Consider the following 22,818-nt stretch of genomic DNA (forward strand, 5'->3'; position numbering starts at 1 on the left):
AATAAATGGGGAATTCATCAAAATGCAGATGACACCAAGCTGGCAGGAATAGCCAACACTCCAGAAGATAGTCTAAAGATACAGAAGGATCTTGAACATTGGGCACTATCTAATAAAATGAAATTCAATGGTGAAAAGACATTTAGGCAACAAACATGAAATGACCAGGTATACTATATGTGGTACCTTGCTCTACAGTAGTAACCATGAAAGGGATCTTGGAGTCCTAGTGAACAACCATTTAAATATAAGCCATCAATGTGCAGCAGCTGCCAAAAAGCCAACACAGTTCTAGGCTGCATAAACAGAGGGATAGAATCAAGATCACGTGAAGTGTTAATACCACTTTATAATGCCTTGGTATGGCCACACTTGGAATACTGCATTCAGTTTTTGTCACCATGTAGAAAAGATGTGGAGACTCTAGAAAGAGTGCAGAGAAGAGCAACAAAGATGATTAGGGGACTGGAGACTAAAACATATGAAGAACGGTTGCAGGAACTGGGTATGTCTAGTTTAATAGAAAGAAGGACTAGGGGAGACATGATAGCAGTGTTCCAATATCTCAGGGGTTGCCACAAAGAAGAGGGAGTCAAACTATTTTCCAAGGACCTGAGGGTAGAACAAGAAGCAATGGATGGAAACTAATCAAGGAGAGAAGCAACTTAGAACTGAGGAGAAATTTCCTGACAGTTAGAACAATTAATCAATGGAACAGCTTGCCTCCAGAAGTTGTGAATGCCCCAACACTGGAAGTCTTTAAGATGATGTTGGATAGCCATTTGTCTGAAACGGTATAGGGTTTCCTGCCTAGGCAGGGGGTTGGACTAGAAGACCTCCAAGGTCCCTTCCAACTCTGCTATTTTATTGTATTGTATTGTATTGTATTGTATTAAAGAATACTAGACATTTACAGAAATACACAACACTAAGTATGAAGGTTTTCTTGAAAGTATTTGGGTGAATACTAAGAGGAAAAAGAAATCACACAAGTATAGGTGTATATCCAACCATGGTCACCCAACCAACAGAGGAAATAGAGGCACCTTTTGGAAATCAGTAAGCTGAAGTATGCAGGAAATGCACCACTGTACTAATGGGGGACTGTACCCTGACATCAACTGGGAAACAAACTTTGCAGCAAGTGGAAGATGGAACAGGTACCTAACACACATTGTAGACAACCTTATTATCCAAAAGATGGGGAAAGAACTACAGGATAAACTACACTGGATTGCATATTTACTAATAGGGATAAAATGATTGAGGGAATGGAGAGTGACCATGTCATTCACCACAATGCAGGCAAGGATAACCGAACAAAGTCAGACTCATGTTCTAGATTTTAAGAGAGCTAACTTCAACAAACTAGGAGGATGAACAGGGAGGATTCCATGGATAGAAATTCTGGAGGGAAAAACAGTTCAAGATGCTTGGGAAATTCTGAAAAATGAAATAAAAAAGACCCAAACAGAAACAATACCACAGAGAAGAAAAACAAGACATCTAAGGAGCTTGGCATGGTTGTACAAAGAGCTCTCTAACAAACTGAGGGACAAAAAGGTAAATATAAAAATATAAAGAGGGGCTTAATAACAGCAACAGAATACCAGCAAATTAGCAAATTCTTGCTGGAAGAGTTCTTATATTTTGATTGTTAGCTGCTCAGACCCTTTGTCAAAACTTCCAGGAATTGCCCAAATAACCATCCCACACAAACTTCAATTTCCCCATTTTAAGAATTTCTGTCCCATACACCCCAATTATATTTCCCCCCTAATATTTCCAACTTCGGTATTCCAGTCTCTAATCACAAGCAGCACATCCTGCTTGCATTGTCAACTGAACTCCTCAACATTTTCTTCAGTATCAGAGGTTAAAACATAAAGTTAGAGAATCAATGTGTTATTAATGAAGTCTAATTGATGTCATTCAGTCATGGATTATGACTGTCTAGTAATGTTATGGCTGAATAGTTATGGTAGTCTAGTAATGTTCTTGCTATATCTTGCCCAACCATGAAAGCAATATCATTTTTCTTTGTTTTCCATGTAGTAAACAATTTGGGGAGTAAACAATATGATTATCTGACTGAAGGTGTCCAGTTCCAGTTCCAGTGAAGTTAGTTTGCTGCGATATAAGCTTAAATGTATCCAGTTAATTCACTAATTAGGAACTAACTCATGTCAGAAATACAACCATGTTTGTTGCTGACATATCCTATGGTTTATGTTTATATTTATAAAATGGTGAAATGAATGATGACAGGGGGCTAGATTTTCACCCTTTTATTTACTTTCACTGCATGCATTTTTCAACCCCAGCCCCTATCTGAGGATGGAAATGAGCCATGCAACAAGAAAAGTGATTGAGATAATAGACTCAGAATTTCTTTTGGTAATATTAAAATTAATCACACTCTTTTATAGATGGTAATTATTATAGTGATATCCTGAGATTTAGTTATATAGATTTAAACTGAAAACTTAGAATATCTAAGTTCTTCGTTAAAAATACACACCAGGGACCTTCTAACTAGTATCACTAAAAATATTTTTTTAAATGTTACATAACTAAACATTATTCTATTCTTAGTTTTACCAGAACATATTATATCCTTACCGGTCTACATGTACTGGGTCCAGATGTTCCTGTGTTTATTTGTCCAGTGGGAGGCAGAGACTGATTATAAGCTAAAGAAATGGGATGCTTAATTAGAATATATTTCTAAATTCAGATTCTCTATAATTAATAAATATTTAATATTGATATATAGCATCTATTATCTTTGTGGAGTAGGGGTTTTCTGATTTTCAGATATGAAAGGATGCCCCCCGCCCTTCCAAATTTGTCATGTATATTGATCACTGAAACTACACACTAAATACTAACGATTCTTGCAGTACTAGAAAATTACAACTGTAATTTTAAAATCCCTTTTAATTTTTTTTGATAAAACTATGGAATAAATGGAGATACTGGTTAATGCCAGGATTTTCTCTGTTAACACCGGTAGTGGAAATGGAAAAAATCCCTAAGATTGAATTGAAAGAATGGATTAGTAAATTAAAAGAAAATAAGATATATACAGTAAATGGGAAGACTGGAAGAACAAGCTAAAGAATATAACACAACTAAAGAATGTTTTATAAGATATTAAATTAAGCTGGTTGAATTTAATACAATTAGAGAAATGGATAAAAATGGAAGAAATATTCAAAGAGAAAGATAGACAACAAAATTTGAAATGATTATAAAAAAAGTGAAGTGAATGAAGTATAGGTAAAGCAGAGATGGTATTCAGCAGGTTTTGACCAGTTCTAGAGAACCAGTAGCAGAAATTTTGAGTAGTTCGGAGAACCGGTAAATACCACCTCTGACTGACCCTGTCCCCATTTATTCTCTACCTCCCAAGTCCCAGTTGATCGGGAGGAAATGGGAATTCTGTGGTAACCTTCTCCTGGAATGGAGATTTTACAGTATCCTTCCCCTGCCATACCCATCAAGCCATGCCCACAAAACCGGTAGTAAATTTTTTTGAATCCCACCACTGAGGTAAATGAAGAATTGGGAAAATATATAGAATATTAACTGAATTAGAAGATCAGGCAAAAAATTTAAAATTAATTTGGGAATCAGATTTAGGAGAAATAAATGATAATGATTTGAAAAATATTTTGAACTGAAGAGTATATAAGAATATGTCAGTTAGAGTTAAGGAAAATGGATATAAAGTGATATGGAGGCGTACCTAACACCACGTAAATTAAATCAAATAGATGTTAAATATACAAATATTTGTTGGAGGTGCGAGAAAGAAGTTGGAATATATAAACATATGTGGTGGGATTGTGATAATGCACAAAAAATATGGGACATGGTGTTTAGGGAAATTAGAGCACTTTTGAATGTAAATTTAGATATGTCACCGATGATTGCATTACTGTTGCGGGTGGAAAAACAGGATATAAATGAAAAAAAAAAAGGAATTGATTGTAAATTTGATAATGGCAGCTAGATTAGTGATGGCTAAATATTGGGGACCAAATTGGGAAATTCAAAGAAATGAGTGGTATAATGAAATTTGGAGTATGGCAACAAATGATAAATTAACAATAGAAATTAAATTTAAGAAAGGGATGATTAAAGTAAATAATTATAATGAAATATGGGGGGATTTTATAAAAACAGTGTTGGTGGAAGGCAAAGGGAATAAACCTACTCAAGAATATATGTTGTTTTGGAGGCGTTAAGGGCACAATTGAAATATATTGTATATCTTTTAGTTGTAATAAGAAAAAAAAGGTCCCCGAGTGTGTGTATGTGCACTGTAATATTTGTATTTTCCCCTTTTTTGTATTTAGAATTATATGTATTATCTTTGTATTTGCATTCAAAATAAAAAAAATATTATAAAAAAATCACCTAGTATGACTTCTTGGATAGGAAAAAAGGGGGGGGGGAGAAAAAGAAAATTACAATTGTATACTGTACTCTTTATAACTTTGTTCTAAGGATTAGTTATTGAATAGCATCTATATTCTTTATTAGTATTTGAAACTGGTTCAGCATACCCATCAATATATTCCTATTTAGGAATCTGGGAGACTTTATAAAAAAGCATTAAATCTCACCTTTGTAATTCGCATCATTTACAGAATGATTTATCTAGCAAGAATTTTTGTCTGCTGTCAAATCACTTCCTCATTGAAACAGCTTGTTAACAGCACAGAATATTAACAATAAATTATTATTGAAATGAATAAGTTGCTCAGTTCCAAAAGTCTCTAAATAGCTAGCAACATGATTCCATTTGGTAAGAAATTTCCAACATTAACATTAAATTTATGAAATATAAATAGAAGTCTAAATGTTCACTACATATGAAATTTAGAGATTAAATATTTACATATTCAGTTTAAAAATATTCAGGGTGACATTAAGAATAAGAGTTACCTTCTTCTCTCCTAGCTACAACAGGGCTGGGAGGAGCACCAAAACCTTATCAGAGGAAAGCAGAAAAGTACTATATAACATGTAAGCAACATACTAGATTAAGAAAACGCAAAAATAAAGAGAATTGCAAGGCTTTTTAATAAGACGATTAATACATGTTTTTAATTACAATAGTTACATTGCATATTATTGTAATGCTCAGTAAAAAAATAAAAGCTGACATATCACTCTTAGATAACACAAATAGCTAGCTGCAAATACCAATTTACCACTTCCATAGACCTTAGGAGGAAATGGTCACCCCCCCACAACTAGGGGAAACAAATGTGTGTTGTTTGCCCTAGAAGGGCTGAGCTGAGGCCACCAAGTGCTTGGATAAGTGTAGACAAGAGAAGTTGGGTCCCTTGAGAGATGGGATAGGTTGTAGTGTTGGTTATGCATGTGTGAATGTGAATGGCCTTGTGAAAGGAGGTGAGTGGGTAGACAGGAACATCAGGATGGTGATGGGAATACAGGATCCAGAATTTGCAAGTGGTCTTTCTGTCTGACAGCAACACATTCAAACTTTGGTCCCTGGTTATCAGAACCCTGAGTTCTGCTGTTGTTTTTGAATGTCAGATTGGTTTGTAATAAGATTACCCTCATCTGTAATCTTATAATAGATGAGAGTGCCAACCTGACATGCTTAACCAAAATCTGGATGGGCCTGAAAGAGGGTGTCCCTCTATCACAGGGGTGTCAAACTCAAGGCCCAGGGGCCAGATCTGGCCTGCAGGGTGCTTAGATCTGGCCTGTGGGGCCACCCTGGAAACAGCAAAGGACTGGCCCACGGTGCCTCTGCCAGGAAAAATGGAGCTCGGGAGGGCCGCACAGTCCTCCTGAGCTCCATTTTCACTGGCAGAAGGTTGCAAGAGGCCGTCGCAGCTGAAAACTGAGCTCGTAAGGGCTAGGTGCAGCTCTTCTGAGCTCCATTTTTGCTGGCAGAGGGTTGCAGAATGCCATTGCAGCCTAAATGGAATTCAGGAGCTTGTTTTCGCTGGCGCCAGCCTGACACGAGTGGTCAAGCTGGTCACACCCACCCTGATCAGCCCCCCCCCCCAAGTCAAACACAACTCTGATGCGACCCACAATGAAATAGTTTGACACCCCTGCTCTATCAGAATTATGCCAGCTGGGTTTTGGTTTATACATCAGCTGAGATTCTAGTGGAGGTGAATGGAGAGGGAGTTGCCATCTCTGTTTTACAGATTTAGGTTTTGTTGATTAAAATTGGGCACTAGAGAACAGTTGGGATTGTTTTGGGTACTTTCCTTCATGGTACCCAGCATCATCCTTGTCTGAGCTGCTGGATTCCATTGCCTAACTGGCAATAAAATCTTCTGAGGTTGTTGGTACTTGAATATTTCAAGTAGCCAAAACAGATAAAGCAGGCATATTCCAGCCACTTCCCTTTAATGTTGCTATCTAGTGGGATCTAGGAAGCATGTCCTTTTTATGACGGTCCCTGTTCTGTAGAACACCCTTGCTCTTTAGTCTTTGTTTTAACCTTCTGGAAAGCTGTAAACAGCTGTAAAAAGTTGACTCTTTTGCAAATATTTTATAAAATGTTTTTGGATTAGTTTTATTGTATCCTTATTTATTGATTGGTTTTATGTTATTCTTTACTTTGTGAGCTATTCAGCCAACTAAAATCAGCATGGAAATACCAAATAAATAAATAAATGAACAAAACATCTGCATCTGTTAAGCCACAGTTAAATAATCATTACCTCCAAGTTCTTTTCTAGTAAGTGCAGGACTCTTACTCCCTTAGGAGTAAGAGATAAAGGCAGCAGTAAAAAAAAGTATTAATTGAAAAAAAGGATTAGAAAGAAATTAAGAATCATAGTAAACAAATTTATTATTGTACATTATATGGGAGCTTCAGGCTCATAATGTGTAATGACAATAATTATAATAGAGCACTCCTGTATATAGATAATCCAAAGCAGCTATCCTACAGAAAGCTAAGAGGTCTTGCTAAATTATGTTAAAATAATAATGTGGTTACAAAGAGAATTTAGGATAGAACAAAATGTGGAGATCCAATGTGAGTCAGTTACTGGGAAATGTGAAGAATATTAATTATAATTGGGTTTGAATCAATAGAAATCATGGTTGTAACTGTTTCAACAAAGCATAGTTAATACTAAATCATCGGAATTGACAGGATATGGGTAAACCATTAAGTAATAACAGAAGCAATTCTGAAGTATTTCTAAAACGGAAGCAAAAAGGTAAGAGGGTAAATATACAAGCCTGAGAGTCATCTGTTTTTCCCATGTCAAACCAAAGTCAAAAAACCTGTAGTCTTTTAGCTGTTAATGAGTATCATGACCCCAAACCAGCATATCCAATAATCAGTTATGAATGGAACACCAACAGCTGGAAGACTACACATTTCCAAGCACTATGCTGAATTATGGTTCAGCATATCTAAATGTGATGGATAATAAACTTATGTTATCTAAAAATAACAGAAAAATCTTATGATTATACTGTTTACATGTTTTATTATGTTACCTGATGGAGGAGGGGGTCTTTGAGGTGGAGCAGGGCGAGGAGGAGGCACTCCTGGTCGAGGTGGAGGTGGGCGTTTTGGTTCCAAGCCTTGAGTAGACTCTTTTAGTTGCGTTATAGATTGAAAATCTGCTGGTGAATGTGAAAATATATAAAGGGATAGTTCAAAGAGCAAATAATGCTATCACTATATTAGTGTGTGTATTATTGGAAGCAGTTCAAGGATTATATCTTAATTTCACATTTTTGAGATGTTTGGAGAGCAGAAACCAGAAGAGGCTAATATATGTATATGTATGTGCGCGCACACAGATACCCACACCCTAATCACAGAACTAAACTGGCACCAATAAAAGTAAATATGTTAAGGTGCTTTGGCCTCAATAAAGATCAGGCTGGCTCCCTCCTTGCTGGCCTTCTGGAAAACTTAACTCCTTGGAGGGGAGGGTCTTTTCTTATGTTTATACCTGAGGCCATCTTGTTTTCTAGTTGCTTTGTGCATTTTTCTTTTCCTTTCATATTTTATTCTTTGTGTTTTTGAATTGGACTTTATGTACAGTGAATATATTGTAAAACATCTATACACCCATGTTAAAACACCAGGTTTTTGAGATGTAAAAAAAATCAGACCAAGATGACTTCAGAATTTTTCCCACCTTTAACATAACATTTAAGCTATATAATTCAATTGAAAAACAAACTGAAATCTTTTAGAGAGGAAAACAAAAAAAAAGTACAATAACATGATTGAATAAGTGTGCACATTCAAACTAATATTTGTTGAAACCCCTTTTTGATTTTATGACAGCATTCAGTCTTTTGGGGCAGGAGCCTAACAGCATGGTACAGTACATGCAGCCTTAGGAATCTCTGCCCACTCTTCCTTGCACAAACACTCCAAATCTGTTAGACTGTGTGGGCATTTCCTGTGCACAGCTCTCTTCAGGTAATCCCACAGATTTTCAATTGGATTCAGGTTTGGGCTCTGGCTGACTGATTGGGCTCCTTTCAAAACTTTGAGCCGTGGTGGAGTAGTGGTTAGAATGCAGTACTGCAGGCTAATTCTGCTGACTGCAGTTCAGCAGTTCAATTCTCAGTGGCTCAAGGTTGACTCAGCCTTTCATCCTTCCAAGGTTGGTAAAATGAGGACACAGATTGTTTGGGGTGATATCAGTGGTGGGTTGCAGGCGGTACACCCGGGTACAGGCGTACTGGAGCCTGCCCGGAGCACCAGGTACCATTCCAGTATGGTGCTCCGGAGGGCCCACCCACCCGCCCAAGCTCCTTACCTGTCCTTTAAAGCCTTCGGCGCTTCTGCACATGGTGTGTACAGCGCCTGCGCAACACTCTGCCGAGCAGCTGGAGCGTCACGGAGTACAGAGCGTACTGCCAGTACACTGATAGTACAACACATCTGCGCACCGTGCATGTACGCGCGCACCATGCGTCTTCATATGGAGGATGCCGGGCCCCATTGCAACCGTACCGGTTGCAACGAGATCCGGAACCCACCACTGGGTGATCTGCTGACTCTGTAAACCACTTAGAGAGAGAGATATGTAAAGCACTGTGAAGCAGTATATAAGTCTAAGTACTATTGTTATTGCTGTCTTCTTTTGGTGAAGTCATTATTTTGTTCATTTGGAAGTTTGCTTTGGATCATTATCATGTTGAAACGTGGAATTCCTTATCTTCAGAATTTTAGTAGAGACCTGAAGATTTTGTGCCAAATTTAAATGATATTTGGAACTGTTCATAATTTCTCTTACCCTGGACTATAGCCCTAGTGATTGCTGAAGAAAAGCAACCCCAAAGAATAATGCTACCACCACTTTTCACAGTGGTTATGGTGTACTTTTGATGATGCACAGTGTTGTTTTTGTGCCAAAGATAGTTTTCAGAATTATGGCCAAAAAATTCAACCTTAGTCTTCAGACAGATTTTCCCACATGCTTTTGTCGGTCTTGATGTAGGTTTTGCAGAATGTAAGTGGGCTTGCATGTTTTCTTGGTAAGAAAATGCTTCTGTCTTGCCCAGACAAATGAAGAACATGGGTGATTATTGTCACTTGTAGTATACCACCAGTTCTTGCCCAGAAATTCCTGCAGCTCCTTTAATGCTGTAGGCCTTCTTGGACTAGTTTTCATCTTGTTTTTTCAGCAGTTTGGAGGAACATCCAGCTCTTGTTAATGTCACTGCTATGCCATATTTTCTCTACGATGACCGTCTTTCACTGTATTCCAAGCTATATCCAATACTTTGGAATTTTTTTGTACCCTTCTCCGGACTGATGCCTTCCAACAATGAGATCCCTTTGACGCTTTGTAAGCTGTTTGAAGACCATGACTTTTGCTGTAAGAGGCAGCTGTGTAACTGTCAGAAAAATCCTACTAGAACTTTATATGGACTTGATCAGAGTTACTTTAATTGATGACAGGTACGTACTGATTACTATTTAACACTAGTTTGTATGTGATATGTCAATTCTGAACACAGCCACATCCTTACTTATAAGAGGATGTGAACACTTATGCAACCATGTTATTATACATTTTTATTTTATTTCCCCCCCCCCCTAAAAGAACTTAGTTTGTTTTTCAATTGAATTGTATAGCTTCTATATTATACTAAACCTGGAAATTCGTTTGAAGTTATTTATCTTGATCTGATTTTTTTTCTTACATCTCAAAAAACTGGCATTTTAACAGTGGTGTATAGACTTTCTATATCCACTATAATTAATGATGGTGCCTTTGATTGTGACAGTATAGAGGTTTGATTAATAAATAAATTTCTACCTTGAGAAGACACTGGAGGTCCAGGAGTCTTATTAGGTGTCCTGCTTGGCCTTGATGGAAGAGTTGGAGGCATACCCTCAGATGGAGTAGGGGACTGGCAAGGGCTTGAATGAGGGGAAGAGGCAGGTGAGGCTCCAAGACAAGAGCCTGAAGCTAGCTGTAGATGTTGTGGGAGAATTTCTTCTACTTCAGTACTATAATCATCAACATCACCTTGAAATGAAGAAAAATATTGCTATAAATTGTATCACAGTTAATATAAAATGAAAACTATTATGCAGAAATATTACACTTTAATATGTAGTTTCAATCAAAGTTTAAAATGTAGATACATTCAGATTTCATTTATTTTAATGTCATTGTTGTGGTTCGCCAGTGGACTGTGGAGCTGGCAGCAGAGTCAGACAGCAAGGAGGTTACGGAGGAACATGGGCTAGTCCTGGAGTCTGGAGAAGGCTTGGACGAGGGCTCTGCATCAGAGGCAGAGAGGGGGCCAGGGCCATCTGGGAGTTATGTGCTGCCTCTAAAGAGTTGGACAGCAATAAGGCAGAGAAATAGGTTCCGCGTTCCCAGTGCACGCATACGCAGAGCTTTCAGAAGGCAAGGACAATTAAAACAGAAGGCACGACTCAGGAGTAAAGTTTGGAGGTGATTGGCCGTCCCATAGAACATAAAGGAGGAGCAAAGGCACATGAGCCTTTGCAGGAAGCAACTTGGTTCATGCTGGTCAGTTTCCCTTCTGAAACTCTGTTTAGACTCTTTGCTCAGTGTGGCCTTGCCAAGCTGATTGCTAATTAGGTCTTTAGCAGCATTTTCAAAGAAGATAAAGGTGGGTGCTTATCAGCCTTATTCTGAAGGACTTTGGCAGCCTCCTGTAGAACTCTTTCCAACTTTTTGGGACTCATTATCGGCTGTGAATGAATATAATTCACATCCTTTGAAATAAAAAGAGGGTTTTGGACCTAATCGTGTGCTTTTTATTGTATCAGGAAACCTAGGTCAGAAGAGTCATATAATGCAATGTAATTTATTTTAATTTATTTATTTAGGCACGTCTCAACTCCAAACTGACAAAATAAATATTAACAGTTATATAAAAATAAAAATAAACAAACAAGAACTGGTGATGGATCAAGTTAAGCTAAGCCTCATACAATTTGACAGGGACCCCAGCCACCCAAATCCAAAACCTGGGACGACAGGTGTTTCAACTTTTCGGAAACGTTAGCACAGTGGAAACCATATAGATATTAGCAAACTTATTGCTAATTAAATTATTGGAACCCTGACATCTTGACGATAAACAGGAGCTTAACTATTATATATTCCTCAGTATTCTATTTGAAATTTAGGTACACTTTAACATCTCATTCTGGTAAATATGTGCCAAATAAAAGTTAATAATTTCATATAAATTGGCTAACTTGGTCCCATACAGAATCAATAAGGTAAATTTAGAAAAGATTTTGTTGATAGACAAATTTAGGAACCAAATAAGGGAATGTGGTATTAACAGATGAGAAAAATAGTTTTTATTCTTATCCTAAAATTCAATAAATTTAATAGATTCAACTGTGATGTGTTGTATTAGTAACATGAGCTGTAAAATAGCACCCACTGAACAGAATCAATCTTGAATCTAGCAAACCTTCCATATCGTAGTCTGCAGTAACTTCTGCATCTTCACAAAGCAAAGTAGAACTTGTTGATGAAGGCAGCCCAATATTAACTCTCTCCAAACTAATTTCATCTTCTAAACTTTTAATCCAATCAGGGTTTTTCAAAGAAATGTTAGCAGTTTTCCCAAGAACCTGAATTTCAACCAGAAAGAATAGTTCACACAATTTCTTTTTAAAAAATCAAATCAACCCCTCCTCCCCACAAACCAAAACTTCTTTACACGGTAATTAGAGAGAAAAGAACAAACATGATCATTTGAAAAAATTAATCTAGAAATAGGAACATCTGCAGAACTGTGCCAAATGATATCATGACCCACATGATATTCTGTCCCTTTTTGTTTGTCATGACTTCCCTCACAAGGAGTAGAATTTTGTATGATACAATACAGATAGTCCTTGACTTACAACCGCAATTGAGACTAAAATTTCTGTTTCTAAGTGAGACAGTTGTTAAGTGAGTTTTGCCCCATTTTACAACCTTTCTTATCACAGTTGTTAAGTGAATCACTGCAGTTGTTAAATTAGCAAGAGAGTTGTAAAGTGAATTTGGTTTCTCCATTGAATTTGCTTGTCAGATGGTCACAAAAAGGTGATCACATGACTCCTGGACACTGCAACTGTCATAAATATGAGCCATTGCCAAGCGTCCAAACTTTGACCATGAGTCTGTTGGAAAGATCCTAAATGTGAAAAATGTAATGTTACTTTTTTCAGTGTCGTAACTTCAAAGAGTCAGTAAGCAAAAGGTTGTAAGTTGAGGACTGCCCCTATAGGTTTTGCTGAGGTTGACATCATTGTGCTAGCTGCAAAATAAAATAAGGTTATACATGCAAACATATGTGGAAACAATCAGAATCTTAGAAACAACCACTTCATGTTGCTTCATCATTCCCATGCGTCCTAATATACCACTGACTCAGGAAGGAATATGTATACTGAAGCAGAGTGCCCCTCAACCTTAAGTCCCAAATTTCACAAGAATGGCTTATCAAATATCTATATCTAATGTTTAGAGAATACTAAAATACATCACAATATCACATACTCTGCTTACACTACTATTATTTACAGAGGTATAAATAAGAATAGAAATGATTGTTACCTCAATACCATCGAGATCCAGAACATTTAAAGCAGAGCTGCCTTCCAAAAATGTCACCCACATTTTATCTTCTACAAATCTGTAAAGTATAACAAATTTTAAAAATAATGATACAACATACTGAAGATTACTACTCATCTATATGTTTTCTCTGTAGTTTGTTTTTTTCAATATTTCTACTTTGGCCCAAATGATTAGCATGATATGGCTACCTGAAACAAAATGTAGATGCAATAATAGCTACAAAACTTACTCCAAAGAAATAAAAAATACCTATAAAAAGAATAAAGAGAACCCTTTTGCCATTCCAATTTGGTTTTTCTAAGACCCGAACACTGAATACACAGCCATAATTCTTAAGACAGTGTTATATATTTAACATGCAGTGGTAGCCCAGCTGACATACAACACTAAGCCATAAAAATGTTTTGGCATAGGAAATGTCCAAATATGTTAAAAATTATTATTTACAAATTTTCATAAGTTAAAGTAAAACACTGCCAACCGAAAGTGCCAACATTGTTCTGTATATTATTCCCATACCATTTGGATTGTTTCAATGCTTCTTATCATACAATATTATACTACATCACTTGAATTGGATATTGATGAATATCCAATCACAGGTATACTCATATTTACAAGCAATGCATTTTTATAGAAACACAAAGGTATTTATGGTTGTAACCATAGGCTAATGATGGCTAACCTTTTTCGGATCGCATGCCAAAAGCAGGGAACGTGGGGGAGGCGTTCGTGGGCATGCCCACACCCATAATGCTATGCATACGTCCCATGCTACCCTCCCCCCCGCGATGCACCCTTTTTTCACCCTTCCCAGGTTCCCGGGGTTTTCTAGGAGCCTGCAGAGGGCCTCTCCTGCCCCCCCCAGCCTTTAGGCAGCTTCAATGAAGGCTCCAGAGCGCGAAAAACAGCTCTATGGGCAACCCAGAAATGACTTTTGGTTTGTCCGTAGGGCCATTTTTCATCCTCCGGAGCCTTCAGGAGGCTTCCCCAAAGGTTCCGGAGCATGAAAAACTGCCCAACACGCAAACCAGAAGTCGGTTTCTGAACTTCTGGTTTGCACATTGGGTGTTTTTTCGCCCTCCAGGGACTTCAGGGAAGCCTCTGGAAGGAAAAAAACACCCAAAAAAGAAGGCCGGTCAGCTGGTGCGCTACAGCTGACAGGGCAATGCTTTGTATGCCCTAACAACTGGCTCCGCATGCCACCAGTGGCACCAAGGACATAGGCAGTATAAAAAGGCCTGAAACAATACATATAAGAAACTCTAAAATGCATACCTAGCATTTGTATTTTATTCTACTGCTGAAAATATATAAGTAGTCCTTGACTTTTGACCACAATTGAGTCCAAAATGCCCATTGACTTTGTTTGTCAGAAAGTCATAAAAAGGTCATAAGTAACTTTTGTTGCAACGTTGAATGGACACTAAATGAACTCTTGTAAGTTGAGGACTAATTGTATTATCATTAGTCTTATAGAAAAGACTATGCTGGAAGCCTCTCTGAAAATTGGAATAATTTTGCTTTATGTCCTACCATAATTTCCCCAAAATATTCTAAACATAAAGATTTATTATTTTAGCTTACTCCAAATAAAAGATTTTGAACATTTTAAGAAAAAAATGCAGTATTTACAATTGAATTCGTTCTAACCTTATAAGTATAACTTCACCATAAGTTGCAAATTTTTGAAGAAGTTCATCAATCAAATTATCATCAAAATAGTTATCTTCTAATGATGATCCTTTAATGGAAATCATTATAGTGCCATCAGGAGGTCCCTGAACTGCAATTACTTCTTTGTAAACTTTGTGTCGCTCTTCTGCATCAACTTCAAAAATATCTATATCAATTAGCGCAACAACAGGCCTGAAAATATATAAATAAAAGTCATAAATTAATCCAAGGCCATGGATCATATTGGAATAGTTTTTCAAAGGATGAGAAGCTGTTATGAAAGGATAGTTCAAACCTATGGTCAGATGTTTTTAATTCTGCCCGTCCATAATATAGAAGACTTCCTGGATTCCATGTGTAAAGAAGTTTATTTTCATCGTCAAAATTGGAGTTCAAAAGGTCCATGTCTTCCGCTAAAATAAAAAAAATGTGATATATTCTAGAGACCTCAGATTATAGGATTACAAAGGGAAAAGGAAATCAGTCTGAAATTCTCACTTCAGTTTTGTACTGAAACATACATATATAATCTACAAGTACATAAATTAAAATATTTGAAGCAGTAAATCGGAATTTTACTTCAGGGCTTTTTTCACAATACCCTTTTTATTAGAAAGAAACTTTTAGAATATATTTAATGAATTTCTAGTGTTAAAATGTTTGTGCCTTCCCACATGAAAGTAAAACCAAAAATATCCATGAATCAGATATAATTATTTCTTATAATTCTAATACTTTCCATTTTTGTACAGAATGTTTACAGAACTAATCCTTATCAGACTACTTGGTATTGGCAATATTACATTTCATTATCTCACCTGATCGGTCAAAAGGCCATTTTCGTCTTTTCCACAGTATCCGATCTGTCCAAGCTGGTGTACGACATTTTTCACTGGTATCATAGTCATCCGAAAATAAATCATATTTGTATGTAGGAGCAAAAGCTACTTTTCCCTCAACAAAGCCTCTAAATATCTGTAGGAAGGAAATTAGAGCATTAGGAAAACTTTAATATTATACCAATATCATACAAAGCTACAAAGCAAAACTTAACTTTGCTGTATAAAATTTATTTATGAAATTCTGAATATTATAAGTGACATTAATACCATAGCTGACACTGTTAGTAGATTAGGTAGAATTTAGGGAGTGGAGGGTGGGGGGAACTCTGCCTACAAGAGGAAAGAAAAAAAATCTAAAAATAAGTGCTGCAGACTGTATAAATGACACATATATTTGAAAAAGCGACCAAATATAATTATTAAAAATAGTCAAGATATATTTTATGAATGTTGATGTTGGGGATTTTTTTTTTCTTATGACATCCATAGGTCTTCAAAGATGGAAAAAAATGTGGCATTTTACAATACTCAATTGTACTCTATAATAACCTAGATTCCACATTATCAGATGCCAGTATACTGAAACGCATTTACTGTAACTAGTCTTACTAAGTTAAAATACTACTCTCTCTCAGCGTTAAGGTTGGCAAGATCTTAAAATAGGGCGATCCTTACCAAAGTATATGTATTCAGGACCAGCTGAAGTTTCCAACCAAATAGGCTGAAGAAGATATACATATAATTCATGTGCATAGTCTAGTATTGAGGCTATATGTATGATGAGTGATCCCATAGCAACTTTTTTTTTACATCCTAAAGACTAGTCTGACTGAATTTATAGAATGTCTTCCTCTACTATACCACTTCAAAGGAAGCCAGTATATCAAAAAGAGTTGTGTCTGATTTTTTTGCACAAAGAATTTGAAAACTGAAAACTAAAGCGAAATTACAAAATTTAACTTATGTATCTGGTTGTTACCTATAAAGGGCTACACAGCATAGGACCTGATTACTTGAGGGTCCACCTGTCTCCCATAGTATCTACTTGCCTAATTCAATCTTCCAGAGTTGGTACAATTGGGGTTCCTTCAATTAAACAACAATCTATTGGGACCCTTGGAAAATACATTCTCTGTAGCACTGTCTACCCATTGAAAATGAAATACCGCCTGAGATCTGGATTTCTTTCTGCTATTGCTTAGAATAACCAAGAAGACCCTTGGGGTTTCAACAAGGTCTTTGAGAAGGAAGAGTGAGATCCCTTGCTAAATTTCATCTACTTTCTTGTGCTTATTATCTTTATTGATTTTATTGTATTTTTATTGTTATGAACTACCCAGAGTTATTGGAAATCATGTCAGATAGCATACAATTTTAATAAATTATTACCGAAGATATTCTACTTGTAGATCAAACAGAATGGCGACTGTGGAGATTGTTGATTTTTTAAAAAGAATACAAGCAATGGAAATGATATTTTTTATTTCTTTTTTATTATTTCTTTATGTAGACACTTTATTTGTATCATTCTATTATTCCTATTAATTATATCTGAATTGACCACTAAAAATGAAATGGAACTAAAACTAGAGAAAATTATTTCATGGTATATATTAGGGAGCATTGTTTCAATTTTTTACTTGCATGCTTTTATTTTCATCAGCCAAAAGAGAAATCCACAAGTGTTCCAAGTCTCAGTGGCTTCTGAAAAACTTTTTATGCTTTATTATGTACAGTATATCTCCGTTTGTAATGCACGTTTGGGCTGGACAATCATAATCAAACTATAACCTGCCATTTTTGACCATCTTATTTGGATTCAGCTTCCATTGGCTGAGGTAAAGCAATACACTAAGCATCAAGAAAGCAAGATCTGAGCAGAACAAATGTATTCAAATGATACTTAATTTACCAACACCACATGTACAATATATGCAAATTGGTTATGACTGGAGCTTATAGGATCTCTGGCAGATAAAATATCAAAAGGTTCATTAATATCAAGAAAACAAGGCTCCTAATGGCCCAATAGCAATGAAAAATAAAAGCTTTTATGATTAAAAAAAAATCCAATCTTTTCAAATTGTGCAAAATCAAAGGAAGCAGTGCTAAGGTTTTCTTTGCTTAAGTGCAATTAAAAGAGATTCTAGAGCCTCAAATATGAACTGAAAAACTCCTATTTGGAAACAGAAACATATTACTCTGGGACACAAAATAACTGATACGACGCATCGGAGTAGTAATACTTCTAAAAAGCCAGTTAACTAACTAGCCTTTGATACTGAAGGTGTTAACATTTAACAGCAACAGTTAACAGCAAAGAGGAAACCATATATCTTTAAAGGAAATATGCAATGTTACCTGCCCTGCATTTTTCTGATTAACAAGTTGATCTCCTGCAATAAGAGCATCCCAATTCTGCTGCCGAATTAATTCTTTTACTTCCTCATTAGGAAGATCTATACGATAATTAAAATCACCACACCAAAATACATAGTCATGTGAAAACAGCATTCTGCCCTGAAATACAAGAAGAAATCAGTGCGACCATTTTGAATTTCGGTACAACACATATTTGTTATTAAATTACAGTACAGGTCGTCCTTGACATACAACTGTTAATTTAGTGACCTTTTGAAAAAAGTGACATATGACTGATTTTCACTCTTACGATCATTGTTGCCATCCCCATGGTCATGTGATCAAAATTCAGACACTTGCAACCGACTTATATTTATGACGGTCGCAGTGTCCTGAGGTCATGTGATCACCTTTTTGACCTCCTCAAAGACCAATTCAACGTGGAAGCCAGATTCACATAAGAACCATGTTGCTAACTGAACAACTGCAGTGATTCATTTAACAAGTGTGCCAAGAAAGGTTATAAAATGGGACAAAATTCTCTTAACACCTGTCTCACTCAGCAACAGAAATTTTAGGCTCAATTGTGATCGTAACTCGAGGACTACCTATATATGCAATACTTGTATTCGCAATCTTTTGTCAGTCTCCATTTGAAAAAAGAGAGATGTGGGTAATTTCAGTTTTGCACTATCAAAACTGCATCATCCATTTCAGTATATATTTCAGACACTTTTTTATTTATCTGCAACTGACAGCAACCAGAATACATGTACAGAGTGTTTTTTCTACCTCTACAATCCTTCATCAACCAAACATAACTACACAGCAGATTATCACAGCACATAAGTACAGGACATCAGAAGAAAACCATAAATATTTATTTTCAATGAACTGATTTAGATCATGAGCCAAGGTGGCGCAGTGGTTAGAGTGCACTACTGCAAGCTACTTCAGCTGACTGCTACCTGCAGTTTGGCAGTTCAAATCTCACCAAGCTCAAGGTTGACTCAGCCTTCCTTCTTTCCGAGGTGGGCAAAATGAGGACCCAGATTGTTAGAGGCAATATACTGACTCTGTAAACCACTTAAGAGAGGGCTGTAAAAGTACTATGAAGCGGTGTATAAGTCTAAGTGCTAAGATGTTTATTCTATTTCTTAGCCTGGCCCTGCAAGTCCAATTACAAGGCTAATTTATATTCACTTCCTGTTGGATTGGCACATGTGTACCACAACTATTCTTCTAAATGGTGGAGAGGTCAAAAATGGATATTTTTTTCTCATTTGTAGTAGTAGTCACATGATAAATTTATAGCTTTTTTCACATCAAGTCTTTGGGGAGATAGGTACCATCACTAATCAAAGAATTGAATGCTCCCCAGAAATAGATTTACTGCATTTATTTACAAGACCAAATCACAAGGTTAAAAATATAAAAAACTCAATGCAACATTGGAAAACTCTAGGTAATATAACCATAGAGTTGCAGGTTAGTAAAAGTAAAACCTATTATATCGAGGTGGGTGGGAGTGGGGAACCACATATAAAGTTAATTAATGAGACATCAAAGACAGGAACCACAATTTTATGATAGTTGGATGGGCTTTATGGTTTATCTCAATAGCAAAAAAGACCAAATCCTGGTTCTGCCAGTTGGGTTGGGGCGCTAAGGGGGTTGCTGATTGCTGGAGGTAGTTGACAGGGTGAGACAATCTTATCCTCGTGCCAACCATTTCCTTGATTTCAGTTATATATGTAACTTTTGAAATATATCTATCTATCCATCCATCCATATATGTGACAGGGCCAGCATATAAATTAATAAACAAAATAGTAATAAATAAACTGGTAAACTTCATATATATGACAATTTTTAAATGCACAGTACCTGCTCCTTTATCCTCATTGCAGCAGATTTTATTTTTTCCATATTTCCCCCTTTTTTGCATAGATTTATGTTAATGTCACTTGATATTGTTCATTAAAAACTAATAAAATTAAAATTTATTTTTACTTTCAAAATATTTGATATATCACAGAAAGTAAGCGCAGATTATTAGAAATAGGTTTTTTATAATAATTACTAAATAAATACCTAAATGGTCATGTTTTTTTGCACAAATCTGTTCATGTAATATTTATTGAGGGTTTCTTAAAATTCGGTATTAGAATCTTTTCAGACAATATCTGATTAGGCGATTTAATTTCATCTTACCATTGGGAAGCTCAGCTTGCGACATATTTCCACAAAATCTTCATTTCTCTCCTTGACTTGTGACTGCCCTGCAGCAAAGTGACTGCATACAAAGCAAAGACTGGATGTATGAAACAACATTCGAATAGCTACTGCGCCCTTATTACCAGTAGCTCCTCCCATACCAGTCTTTACAGTGTCTACTGCAACGTCCCTACAATGAGAATTAAAATTAGATAGTCAAAAGATGTAATTTCCATTTTTGTTCAAATTTTCAAAGCATTTAAGTCTTATCACTTACAAATAATTTTCACTGTCTGATATGATCAGATTCTATCATCACTGAGTATGTTCAATGGTCCTGCACAATGATATTCATACAATAGTATAGTATTTTACCAAGAATATTTATTCTTATATCAGTTTCAACCTGAATTTTGGGGTTCATGCTGGTTGGGAACATTTTGATACTGTTCGAATAGAAAATACTGTGGGAAATATTTTTCCCCAATTTTGAAGTGAGCATTTTCTCCCCTCAGAAAGACCGTTGGCTTACCTGAACGGTCGTTCTCTGGGTGCTGCAGGAGAGTCCAAGCATGGGTTAACACAGTCTATCAATCCCTAGGACTGAGTAACTTTTTTCCCTTTGACCACGCCTCCCTTTGCCTCTACAATCTCAGATTAAAAATGAAGAAGACTCCGTTCAGAACCGCCTCCACTGTTCCTCGAAGTCATCACCAGAGGCAATAAGACCCTGGGCGGGTTTGGACTCTCCCGCAGCGCCCAGAGAACGACTGTTCAGGTAAGCCAACGGTCTTTCTCCTGAGCACTGCTTGAAGAGTCCCAGGGCGGGAAGAATTCCTAGAGTCCGGAGCCTCTGCAACCTTTTGTAAAATTCTTCGCCCCAAAGAGGCTTTGGCCGAGGCAAAGGTGTCTATTTTGTAATTGCGAATGAAGGCTGTGGGGGACGCCCACATGGCTGCCCGACAAATGTCAATGATTGATACCTGGATCGCCCACACAGCACATGTGGCCGCACTTCTTGTGGAGTGAGCCATCACACGGCACGGCACGGCCTTGCCATGAAGTTCGTACGCCAGTTTAATGCCGGCCTGCAGCCAACGTCCGACCCAGGATGATCAGTATGGAGTAAAACCCGTTTCTCCTGCTCCTGTTCTATGGCTCTTATCTGAACTAAGTGGCGGATCTCCGCTTGCATGAGTTCCCTTTTCATGGGACTCCTGTGAGATGGACAGCGGATGAATGTTCTTTGGGGGAAGGACAGAAATTCCAGAAGGAGACCCCTCCTGACCGTATTCAGTACCCACTTGTCTGTGGTTATCTGCCCCCACCTGTCGGCGTAAAAATGCAGCCGACCCCCTATGGGGGGATCCCTGTGGTGGTCACTTCCCCTTGCGGAAGTTTCGAGAATTGGATCCACCATGAAAAGGCTTGCAAAAGGAGCTTTGGAGCCTACCCTGTGCTCCAAAGGAGCCCCTGTCCCGACCCCTATCGCCTGCTGGGTGTAGGATCTATGGTAGGAAGAAGAGGTGGAAGGCTGGGCATTATCCTCCGAAAGGAGCCAGATCCCTTGCAGCCTGCTTTCTTCAGGGTGGCAGGAAGGATTTTTCTCTTGTTCTTTGTCTCAATGGTGAATTTGTCTAAGGCGTCTCTGAAGAGGAGACCCCCTTTAAATGGGGCAGACGCCAGCTTCCACTTTGCCTTCATCTCTGCCGGCCACTGGAGAAGCCAGAGCAAACAGCGAGAGGTAATGTTAGAAGCTAGTGCCTGGGATGCAAATTTTGCTGCATTTAAGGACGCATCAGTGGAATATTCCACCGCTGTGATGATTTTTGTTAAGTCGTGCCTCCATCGAGATCCCCCAGAGTGGGGTCTGGATCTCAATTGCCTCAGCCAGAGGAGAGAAGATCTTATGAAAAATGAGGCGGAGGTGGAGGCTTTAATAGCCCAGGCGGCTGCCTGGTGAGTTTTAAGGCACGCCTTCTCTGACTTCTTATCCTCCGCCTTGAGACCTTCTAGAAGGTCCGCCGGCAGGTTGGAGGTAGAGGTCAGAGAGACCACCGGAACATCTACCTCAGGTAGCTTCAGGACTTCTTCCATTTTTTGCTCAACAGTGTACAAAGACGTGTCACCCCCACCAGGGTTGGTCAAGGTCCCAGACTGAATCCACTGCCTCTGGACCACGTCCATGAAGAGCTCCGGCACTGGAATGAATTCCTGTGTCGAGGCTGGTTCCTTAAATAGGCCTTCTTTGTGGTCTCTGGTGCCTGAGGCCCCAGAGGTGGACCCCTTGGGAGTGGTTCCTAACTCTGTGGCCGCCTTCACCTTATGTAGGATGGACTTAAAGAGAGAAGGCTTAAAAAGGCCGGTGAAGGTCAGTTTGTCTGGAGGGAGGTCCTCGTCTTCCACAACTGAAAGTCCTCCCCCTCCCCCTCTTCCAGAGCAGACTCCTCCGTAGCCACCAAAGTGCTGGGGGAGGCCGGAGCCTGCTAAGGGGTCAGTTTGGACCCATACTTAGGTTTGGAAGGGGCCTCTTTACCAGTACGATACTTCATGCCCTCAGCAATGCCCTGGGAGATGGCCAGAGATATGACCTCCTTCAT

The 22,818-nt window shown here is 37.8% G+C and overlaps 1 protein-coding gene across 5 annotated transcripts in view; it reads right to left on the minus strand.

Annotated features, from left to right (window-relative positions):
• SYNJ1 (synaptojanin 1) overlaps positions 1-22,818 on the minus strand; it is a 59,121-nt gene that overhangs the window by 9,489 nt on the left and 26,814 nt on the right. For 2 of the 5 annotated variants that reach the window (XM_087721601.1, XM_087721602.1), the window contains 12 exons: positions 20,216-20,408; positions 18,002-18,160; positions 15,617-15,773; positions 15,094-15,211; positions 14,775-14,990; positions 13,098-13,176; positions 11,962-12,124; positions 10,314-10,526; positions 7,519-7,647; positions 6,726-6,764; positions 4,957-5,001; positions 2,623-2,693 (listed from right to left, as the gene is read on the minus strand). In XM_087721601.1, coding sequence (XP_087577727.1) covers positions 2,623-2,693; positions 4,957-5,001; positions 6,726-6,764; positions 7,519-7,647; positions 10,314-10,526; positions 11,962-12,124; positions 13,098-13,176; positions 14,775-14,990; positions 15,094-15,211; positions 15,617-15,773; positions 18,002-18,160; positions 20,216-20,408 — 1,582 coding nt within the window. The remainder of the gene's footprint in view (positions 1-2,622; positions 2,694-4,956; positions 5,002-6,725; positions 6,765-7,518; positions 7,648-10,313; positions 10,527-11,961; positions 12,125-13,097; positions 13,177-14,774; positions 14,991-15,093; positions 15,212-15,616; positions 15,774-18,001; positions 18,161-20,215; positions 20,409-22,818) is intronic. The other 3 variants (XM_087721603.1, XM_087721604.1, XM_087721605.1) reach the window with 3 other exon arrangements.

This window comes from Thamnophis sirtalis, unplaced genomic scaffold (genome assembly GCF_051295495.1).
Source record: "Thamnophis sirtalis isolate CommonGarterSnake01/CBP01778 unplaced genomic scaffold, rThaSir2_p1.2 scaffold_8, whole genome shotgun sequence".
NCBI lineage: Eukaryota > Metazoa > Chordata > Lepidosauria > Squamata > Natricidae > Thamnophis > Thamnophis sirtalis.